This window comes from Phyllostomus discolor, chromosome 7, assembly GCF_004126475.2.
Source record: "Phyllostomus discolor isolate MPI-MPIP mPhyDis1 chromosome 7, mPhyDis1.pri.v3, whole genome shotgun sequence".
Taxonomy (NCBI): Eukaryota; Metazoa; Chordata; class Mammalia; order Chiroptera; family Phyllostomidae; genus Phyllostomus; species Phyllostomus discolor.
The window spans coordinates 29,983,683-29,994,209 of NC_040909.2; the positions used below are offsets into that span (position 1 = coordinate 29,983,683).

The 10,527-nt window shown below is 42.7% G+C and overlaps 1 protein-coding gene and 1 long non-coding RNA gene across 2 annotated transcripts in view; one reads left to right on the forward strand and one right to left on the reverse strand.

The window, feature by feature from the left end:
* NPHP3 (nephrocystin 3) overlaps positions 1 to 2,539 on the reverse strand; it is a 38,589-nt gene extending 36,050 nt beyond the window's left edge. Inside the window, exons 1-2 of the mRNA XM_028518465.2 lie at positions 2,099 to 2,539; positions 116 to 241 (exon numbers count right to left, since the gene is read on the reverse strand). Coding sequence (XP_028374266.1) covers positions 116 to 241; positions 2,099 to 2,494 — 522 coding nt within the window. The 5' untranslated portion in view covers positions 2,495 to 2,539. The remainder of the gene's footprint in view (positions 1 to 115; positions 242 to 2,098) is intronic.
* Positions 2,540 to 2,748: 209 nt separating this feature from the next.
* Positions 2,749 to 9,737, forward strand: LOC118501596. Its single transcript, XR_004904221.1, has 3 exons — positions 2,749 to 2,972; positions 3,338 to 3,436; positions 8,919 to 9,737. It is a non-coding gene; the product is annotated as an uncharacterized LOC118501596 (long non-coding RNA).
* Positions 9,738 to 10,527: the final 790 nt, after the last annotated feature.

Here is a 10,527-nt window from a genome sequence, read left to right on the forward strand (position 1 = left end):
GAATTCTCATGACTCCTACATTATTTACTATTATTTTTATCACAGCATTCTATGAACTTTGAATATATATAGTTATTATTCCACATCACTTTGAGAATAAAAATGTAAGGAATACCTTGAATTGCCTTTTAACTTTATCTCTGTCATGTTCAAATGTAGCTGCCCTTTCCATGGCTTGGTATTTGGCTTCCAAAGCACTCTCCTTTTCCCGAAGTATCTTCTGATAAGTTTTTTGAAGTGCCTGAAATAATTTACCTTGTTATCTAACAAAAATGGAAATCTTGCCCTATTTTACATGATCTTACATACATATTACATATCTTAGAGTTTTAACAATTTACTTATTTTTATTTTACCAGTTATCAAGAACTATATATTGCCATTTTATTCAAACACATACTAAAAAATGCAAACATGCCTGAACTATAGTAAATGAAGACACTTCACCATTAAGCTTTCCATGGAAAGTACTTTTTCTTTACTGTACAAGTTCTTAATTTCACACCTCACTTTCCCCTTCTCTCAGAGAACAAGAAGTATAATTTCTAAGCTTAACTGGAAAGATAATTCTGTGACACCATGTGCTCTTTGTCTCCTGGTCTTATTCGTCTTACTATCTGCAGACCTCCCCCACTTAATGTCTGACTAAACGCATTAAGTAAATACAGACTTGTTTATGCCTAGGTATGTGAGAAAGTAACGAAAAAGATTATACAAGGAATCAGGACTGGTAACAGGAGGAACCTGAGACTGTGTGTGGCATTTGTCCACCCTTACTGCACTTGACACTGGTTCTCTTCCATCTCCATCTCAGTGTTATTTCCAACATACAGTGTTTATTGGAGAGTGGTTTGGAACCATGAAATCTGATATCTGAAATGTATACAACCATTTTGTACATGCAAGTGCATTAAGGCTGCTCGGTAGAAAAACTGGTAAGACAACAGATTGGCTGCTGATAAGTATTTCTTTCCAGGTAACGAGTGCTGATGATACAACAGCTAATATGGGGGTGGGTGGGTTGACTGGCATTCCTCTAGAAGAAAAGGTTTCCTCCTTTTAGAAAACTCAGTCTGAGGGTCTAAAAGTGTCTTCCATAGTAAAGAAAGTAAACAAACCACAACTCTCAAAGGGGCCCCAAACAATTGGCACAAAGTCTCATAATTCTGATCACAGAAAATCAACCGTTAGCTTTATTATATACTATTTTAATGAGTTAAAATAGATCTGCTACAGGGAGGTCAGGCATTTTTTTTAGATTTTATTTATTTATTTTTAGAGAGGGAAGGGAGGGAGGGAGAGGGAGGGAGAGGGAGAGAGAGAGAGAGAGAGAGAGAGAGAGAGAGAGAGAGAGAGGGAGAGAGAAACATCAATGTGCGGTTGTTGGGGGTCATGGCCTGCAACCCAGGCATGTACCCTGACTGGGAATCAAACCTGCAACATTTTGGTTCGCAGCCCGCGCTCAATCCACTGAGCTATGCCAGCCGGGGCGCATTTTTTAAAAAGTAAATTAAATAGATTAAGGGAACTGGAGTATACCTCAACCACAGCAGTTAAGAGTGACAATCTATTGTCACGATGCAGAAAAATTCACTTTGGGGTCATTAAAACCCAAGAGCAATGGAACCACACAAAGTAACCGAGACATATATGCCACCTTAGAGGTCCGTAAAATTTTAGCACAGTGGGGAGTTATAGACTTCTGGGAAGATTTTGATGAGTTGTTTCAACAGATTGTATCAGTGTATTTTGTATGTGTGTGCCCTGTGTGAACCTACTTCTCTAGAGCCCCATGGAGACTGGCATTTGCTGCTTCGGGATACTTTCAGGCTAATTGCTTCAAGACCACTAAATGAATGAACCAGAAATAGAAAAGGGGTGGCATTAGTGAAGGAATCAGTTTAGACCCCAAGAGAATATACACCTTCAAAGTAATACGCAAAGCAGTTTCTGCTCAACTTTCAAAACTACTTGGTTTGGAAAGGAGACGGGATGGGCATGGATCCGGGAATAGCTATGCGGCCAAGCGTAGGCGGCCCGGACCTCACTTCCCTGGGCGTTGAGGCCTCCCCGGTTGCGCGCCCAGGCTCGGCGTTACCTGCAGCTCGGCCCGCAGCCGCTTGTTCTCCGTGTCCAACTTGGCCTCCCGGCGGCCCATGGACAGCAACTCCTGATTCTTGCTGACCCGGAAGATCTCGTACTCCTTCTTCAGCCGCTCGTACTCAGCCACCGCGTACTCTAGCTCCGGCACCGAAGAGCCGGTGGACTTGAAGCTAGCCCCCAGCAGCCCGCCGCCGCCCGCCCCGCGGTTCAGCGACCCGGGCCCGGCCCCCGCGGCCGCCGCTCCCGCACCCCGGCGGAAAGAGCTGCGCAGCAGGCGGGCCTTGGGCTTCACCTCCACCGGGATCTCGCAGGCCTCTCCACCGCCCGCCCCGTACGTGTCCTCGATTACCTCCCCGCCCGCGGGGCTCACGAGCGACGAAGCGGTCCCCATAGCGCCCACAGCCGCCCCTACCTGGCGTATTAGGAGGGGCGTGACGGAGCTAGCGGGGCAGGACCCAGCTGGGCTACCCGAAGGATACTGGGTGGGATGAGGGGCGGGGCCAGCGGCGGGACCAGTGGGATAGGGCGGGGCATCAGGACCTGGCGGTGTAGTTCTACTGAAAGGGGCGGGGCGGGGCGGGGCAAGGCGGGGCGAGCGGCGGCCGCAGCGACTTGCGCTGTGCCAGGTCAGGGCCTGCAGCCGAGCGCACCTTCACGGCTTCTCTTAGCTGTCCCCACCAGCTCGAGGCTCACTGACTGGCGCATACCCCACATTGAACACTGGCTTTGGGCTTCTAGCTTCTACCCCTCTCTGCTGCTGTTCGTGTCCCGCGGCCGCCCCTGGCAAAAGCGCTCCTCTCTGAAGGCAATTGGGAAATCTGAGGAATTTATTGAGCGCCGGCTCCGTACCTCTCACTACGTGTCTCTGGGTATGCAAACAATTGGAATGCCCAGCAAGACAGAGTACCGGCCAAGAAAAAGCTTTTAGGCTTTGCAGCCTGAGACCACTAGGAACAGTCCTTACGTGAGGTGAAGGTTTTTGACGTTTTGCAACATCTGATACTGGATGGAAATTGCACATCAGAGAAACTGTGGGGCAACTCACCAAATGAAGGAAAAGATAGTATTGCTATATGGGGGCAGGGGGGAAGGGTAGGGTTTAGGTGACTAAGAAGGAAACGAGGTGGGGGGACTGTTTTAGACGTTAAAGTCAGGGAAGAGAGGGGTGGCATCTTCTCCCACCGTATCTCGTATTCTTTCCCGTCCGCCTAACTCTGTCTTGTAACTTCTACAGGTTGGGAGCCCTGGGAGACAGGACCGAAGGGAGGGCAGGAAAAGCTCCTCTTTGATTGATACTGCCGTGGGCTGGATGTTGGTGCTTTTTGGACCATAGGTAAATTGTTAAAGCTGGCCCTTTTAGGTGATTTTGTAAGTTCCAGAAAGACGTTTCTCCCTCTCATAACTGGAAATCTTTAATCTTCAATTCTCTTGACACAGGCCCGTGTAGCTCTATTCCAGCTGTTGCTCACTCCTTCCTTCCCCGGCTATCCTGCAGAAGGAGTGAGCTTTAAGCATCCTCTCTGCTGATGTTCGTTCATCTCTCCAGGGTGTCCCTTCAACAGACCCAAGATCATCCAGCTTGGTTCATTTCCCTGGGGGCCCATATCTGGCCCGCAGGTGTTATAGGTCAGGCTTCCTGGGAGGCAGACTCGGAGATGGACATAACCACGCACAATGTGTGTTAGGGAGTGCCCTTCGGTTCAATTCACAAGGAAAGAAAGGAAAAGAAGCAAAACTGGGAAGTGGGAGAAGTTGAGCTTTTTTGCAGTCTCAGTGGAGACCTCAGCCAATCCGGGAGTTCAGAAGATGAGAAAACCCTGTAGAGTTTTCTTAACTTGGGGCCGGGGAAGGGCCTGGGACCTTATTCCCACGTACCAGCCAGTTATCAGCTCTCTTCAGCCCAAACAATCCCTGTGGGGAATGACAGTTGAGGGCTGTCAGCTGGCATCCCTTCCAGGGGCTGGAGAAAGTCTTTTAGTTATCATGACATCTACTGCAATAGGAAACACAATCTTTGCCCCAAAGAACTCTGAGGATGCAGGCCAGTTCTTACTCCCTCCATCAAAATAGCTAGTCATCCTTTCTCTTACCCTCAAGCTTTTCTCCAGGAGGGGAGCATGCACACGAAGTGAAGTCATCTTGGACTCCAGTCAAGCCTATTTGCTAGCTCTTTACAACTAAGTGACTTCAGAGCAGAAGAATCACCCGGCCAACCCCTACTGACGCACGAAATCATGAGATATAATAAAATTGTGTTGGTTTAAGCCACTGACTTTGGGGGTAATTTCTTCTCACAGCTGAAACAAGAGAAAATTTTTCTCACATTAGGTCAAGGTAGCTTGTAAAATTTATAAATACTGTTGCCACCTTTTTAAAAAATGTCATTTGTAAAATACATATTACTTGTGTAGGTTAGTGTGTGGGTGGTTCTCAGACTATGAATCTCAGAATCACTAGGGACAGTTGTTAAAAATTGAGATCTGCTGAATTTTAATTTCTGAGACTGGAGCTTGCAAATTCACATGTTTAGTTAACTCCCAAGTGGTACTTATGTAATTTAAGACTTCAGAACCATTGAAATTGTATAAAAACTGGCTAGGGATGATCTAATTCGTTGCTACTCAAAATGTGACCCACAGACAGCAGCATCAGCATCACCTTGAAGCTCGTTAGGATTCAGATTCTCAGGTGCCATCACAGGCCTACTGAATCACAAAGTATGGAAAAAAGATGCCCAGGTGATTTGAATATTCCTCAACATTTGAGAAACACTGCTGTAGAATGATGAGTCCTAACCTTGGTTGCACGTCACAATCACTTGGAGAACTTAAAAAAATATTGCCGCCTAAGTCTTTCCTCAGACCAATTAGATCAGCATCTCCAGGGGTGGAGATCGGGCCATCATTATTTTTTGAAAACTCCTGAGAAGATTTTAATAGATAGTTGAGGGGAAAAGTCAATGGGCTTATCCATTGCTGTCTCATTAACGCCAACATGTGTGTGATCCCCTTTGTTAACCTTATTTTAACATATGTTTGCATGCATCCAGATTCCTGTTTACACTTTCTATCCTTTTATCACATTTCATCATAGAGAATGCACCTGCGATTTTGACCACTTTGGTAGTTTGTGCTTCAGTTTCCAAGACAGGGCATCACAGGTGGGCAAAATATCCCTGAGAAAATGTATCACCTTGGGATGAATGACCTATCCAGTAATGCTATATGGGGAAATAGTCTTTGAAGACAAAGGAATTTTATAAAAGGAAGGGGTTCTAATTCTCAGGAAAGTTGCTAACATTTTCCTTGGCTGTTTGGTGCTCCTCAGTTCTACCAAGTGAACTCTGATTACTAAAGTCCCTTGCCACAAAGTCTATAAGTATGACTCTGATTTCAGGAATTACATAATGATGGGCAGTATCTAATCTCATCAAACATCTGTGTTTTAACATTTATACCACTAGGGAGCAGTATAACTCAGGAAAAAATTAATTTGGCTGGTAATCTGTGTATGTACATGGTGCCCAAAAGTAGGTTTATAGCTGTGAGTGCACGGAACACCATTCTTCTATTATTATCTATTAATGATTCTATTTATTTGTATTACAACTGTAAATCTCCTCTTGTCCACCCCTGTATATAAAAGAACCATATTTCTCATAAATGAGGAGATGAGAAATGATGAGAGAATCTAGGGGGGTTGGGGGAGGACGGAATGTGGAAGGTAGGGAGGGGAGGGCAGGGGAGAGTAATGGGGGGAAATGAGGACAACTGTAACTGAATAACAATTAAAAATAAATAAAAAATAGATTAAAAAATGAAGACAATCTGTAAAGAATTCAGTTCAGGTGGTGTATTCAGTAGTGATTATCCACATTGTGGTACTTAGTTCTCATCTCCAGGCATAACTTGAATCTGGAAATTGGTCATGAAACAGACAAGAGCAGGAGTCTGCAAACTTTCTTTTTTTATTTTATTTTTTAATTTTTAAAATATATTTTATTGATTATGCTATTACAGTTGTCCTATTTCCCCCCTTCACTCCCCTCTATCCTGTATACCCTCTCCCACCCACATTCCCCCATTAGTTCATGTCCATGTGTCATAAGTTCTTTAGCTTCTACATTTCTCATGCTATTCTTACCCTCCCCCTATCTATTTTCAACCTACAATCTATGCTACTTATTCTCTGTACCTTTTCCCCTTCTCTCCTCCTCCCACTCCCCTGTTGCTAACCCTCCATGTGATCTCTATTTCTGTGGTTCTGTCCCTGTTCTAGTTGTTTGCTTAGTTTCTTTTGGTTTTGCTTTAGGTGTGGCTGTTAATAATTGTGAGTTTGCTGTCATTTTACTAAACATGTTTTTTCAATCTTCTTAGATAAGTCCCTTTAACATTTCATAAAATAAAGGCTTGGTGGTGATGAACTCCTTTAACTTGGCCTTATCTGAGAAGCACTTTATCTGCCCTTGCATTCTAAATGAAAGCTTTGCTGGATAGAGCAATCTGGGATGTAGGTCCTTGTCTTTCATGATTTGGAATACTTCTTTCCAGCCCCTTCTTGCCTGTAAGGTCTTTTTTGAGAAATCAGCTGACAGTCTTATGGGAACTCCTTTGTAGGTTACTGACCCCTTATCTCTTGCTGCTTCTAGGATTCTCTTCTTCATTTTTACCTTGGCTAATGTAATTATGATGTGCCCTGGTGTGTGCTTTCTTCAGCCCAACTTCTTTGGGACTCTCTGAGCTTCCTGGACTTCCTGGAAGTCTATTTCCTTTGCCAGAATGGGAAAATTCTCCTTTATTATTTGTTCAAATACGTGTTCAATCTGTTGCTTTTCCTCTTCTCCCTCTGGTATCCCTATAATTCAGATGTTGGAACATTTAAAGATGTCCTGGAGGTTTCTAAGCTTCTCCTCATTTTTCTGAATTCTTATTTCTTGATTCCTTCCTATTTGGTTGTTTCTTTCTTCCTTCTGGTCCACTCTATTGTTTTGAGTCCCAGTTTCTTCCCCATCACTGTTGGTTCCCTGTGCATTTTCCTTCAGTTCTTTAATAGTAACCTGCATTTGTTCATCTAATTTGTGACCAAAATCAACCAATTCTGTGAGCTTCCTGATCACCAGTGTTTTGAACTGTGCATCTGATAGGTTAGCTATCTCTTGGTCACTTAAAAAAATGAGTTCTGGGGCACTGATTTGTTCTTTTGTTTGAGCCATCTCTCTCTCTCTCTCTTTTTTTGGGGGGGGAGGGGGGTCTGGTTGCTCCTGTTACGATGAGGAGCGGAGCCTTAGGTGTTCACCAGGGCTGGGCACCCCAGTTGCTAGATTGTGACGTTGTATGTGGGGGCAGGGTCGAGAGGGAACAATGGCGGTTGCTATGTTCTCTGTCGGACCTCAGTCCCTTCTCTGGGCTCCTGGGTTGTGTGCTCTGCCCTGCTCCACAATCGCCACCTCACTGGGTCTGCCGCTGCCACTTGTGTACTCAGGGTCCACCCGCTGCGATCTTGAGCGCCCCAAATGCCTTCTGCACTCAACTCTCTCTGCTCTCTGTTCCGTGACCCACTTCTGTGTGCTCGTCTCCGCCCCTCCTACCAGTCTGGATGAACGGGTCTATTTCAACTTCTTGGTTGTCTGACTTCCATTCAGATAAATTTTCTGTCAGTTCTGGGTGTTATTCTGCCTCTAAATTGTTGTTGTTTCAATCTTGGTTGTGCGTGGAGGTACAGTGTGTCCACCTATGCCTCCATATTGGCGGAAGTCCCCAAACTTTCTTCCATAAAGGACCAGATAGTACATATTTTACTCTTTGTGGCCCACATGGTCTCTTTCTCAATTATTCAACTCTGTGCCATAATAGCATGAAAACAGCCATAACAATACATAAATGAATGGGTATGTCTGCATTCTAATAAAACTTTATTTACAAAAACAGGGTGGGAAAATACAACCAGTGTTTATATTTCAAAAAAACTTAAATAAATTAATTTCTTTTTTCTTTTTTTATTTTAATCATTGTTCAAGTACAGTTTTCTCCCTTTTAATTTCTTAAAAAGTAAAAAAAAAAAAAAATGAAACAGGTGAGGAGGCAGATTTGGCTTGAGGGCTATATATGGCTTTCTGATCCCTAAACTGGAGGGATAGTTTTCAAACACGGATAATTTCCAGAAGTACCTGGAGAGCCTGTTGAATATTTAGAGTCCTGGACCCCACATCAAATCGACTGAATCAAAATATCTGTAGATGGGACCCAGGTATCTGCTTTTTTAAAGTCCCCACATGGTTCTAAAGCAAATACTAATTTAGCAACCATTATGCCAAAATAAAGTTAACTGCCCCCTTTAAGGAACTGCAGGGTCTTCCTTGGCCTATTATAATATTTTCACTACCTCACTCAATAACTATCCATGGTATAAAAGATATAATTTAATCTTAGGCTCAGATTATCTCTATAGGTATCCTGCAAGCCTGTCAATGAAGGTCTCATTTCTATGTAAATATTTGTATTAAGCCACTGGTCTGGGCATTTTTTTGTACCACAGTGCACCCCAGCCTGTCCTGCAGATAGAGGGGCATAATGAATTAGTTTGAACACAGAAGGGGAGGTAATTGAAGAAAATGGTACAAAGAGAAGGAAGCATTTAGAGAGATGGTTGAATGTTGTGTAGTATCTCCCCAAAATGTTCCACATCTTTAATAAATTTATAACTTCATAAAACTTGCTGTAATTGGATTTTTGATTTATCCATCCCTCCCTTCCTTCCTTCCTTCCTTCCTTCCTTCCTTCCTTCCTTCCTTCCTTCCTTCCTTCTTTCCTTCACAGAAATCAGTGAAGGGGAGGAATTGAATGCCTAGGTGAGTACATGGTGAAACAAAAGTGACACACGATACAATGGGGAAGGAAATTAGATGAGAATATTTTAAATATGAAGTGTCCATGCCTCATGAAGTGTGTTCTTCAAAGATAGGGTTGCTGTGGACTGTTTCACCTTGGACTAAGTAAACATATGGATATATAGAAAGTCATGCTTTAAAAAGAGTTGCAATGGGTTCTGGTAATAATTTAATAACATATCTATTTACTTGTGATCCTAAAGCATACTGCATATTTTGGACTTTTGTTTAACAAATAAAGCAACTATAATTTCTGGAGCAGAAGCAGCCTTGGATGCAAGAAGCCATTCATGTCTTGCTTACTGAGGAATGTCCTTTTGTTTCTCAAGTTCAGAGCTGTTCTCTTCCCTGCTGTACCTCCACTCAGTTCATTTGTGGAGTTGAATATAACCTCCGCTTAATTTCTTTCACGGAACCACCCATTCGTTCCAAGTCTGGTAGCCAGTGTCCACTTCAGGTTGTCATTAGTGACCATCATCCTTTTCCCACACTCCTGACCCTCCTCACCCACCTGACAGGAAGTCAACAAGGGGCCAGATGTAATCAGCTCCCACAAGGGAGAAATGAAGTCTTCTTCACCACTGTGTAAATTTGCAAAAGGATGTGCTTTTCTGACTTAAGTCAGATACTGAGGAGAAAATTAGCTGAGATCTGTAGTTGGGGTGGGGGGGGGGGAATACTATATCTCTTTACAAGTGTATATGCAAAATAAAAGGTTTTAACTTTCAGAGTTTAAAACATAGGGGCTTTTCTTTTAGATAATATTTATTCATGGTTATAAAATTATAATAATTTTGATCATAACACTGATAGCTTTTATACACAAGTGATAACCTCAATTTGTAAATGAGTCGTGTTCCAATGGCTAATTTAATAACCTAATATTTAGTATCTGAAGTATATTTTCTCAAGAAACAATGCTAGAGAAGGTGATTATTGTTTCAGCTCAGCACACAGAAAGCTATTTATGCTAACTGCCAAGTAAAAACAATCCAAGCACCATTATAATGTGTGTTCTTTGGAACCATGCTTTTAGCATATTCACTCAAATTATTTAGGACCACATCCACCCTTGGGTTGTAAAATCTTAGATATTACCTCTGCGCATGTTTGTGGCCGGCTAGACACCACAAAGAGGATATCTACAGAAGGAAATAGTGAAGAGCAGAGCAGAAATAAATGAAACAGAGAATAGAAAAACAATAGAAAAGGTCAACACAGCTAAGGTTTGATTTCATGAAATGATAAACAAAACTGACAAACTTTTACCTGGAAAAAAATAAAACTCAAAGGAAACCTACAGAAAAAGCTCCTTGGTGATGGTCTTGGCATTGATTTTTCTTTTAAAGCATAGGCAACAAAAGTAAAAATAAACAAGTGGAATTTCATCAAATTAAAAAGCTTCTGTACAGTAAAAACAACCAAGTAACAAACAAAATAATCATCAACAAAATGAAAAGTTAACCTATGGAATGGCAGAAAATATTTGTGAGCCATGTATCTAATAAGGAGTTAATAGTCAAAATATATAAGGAACT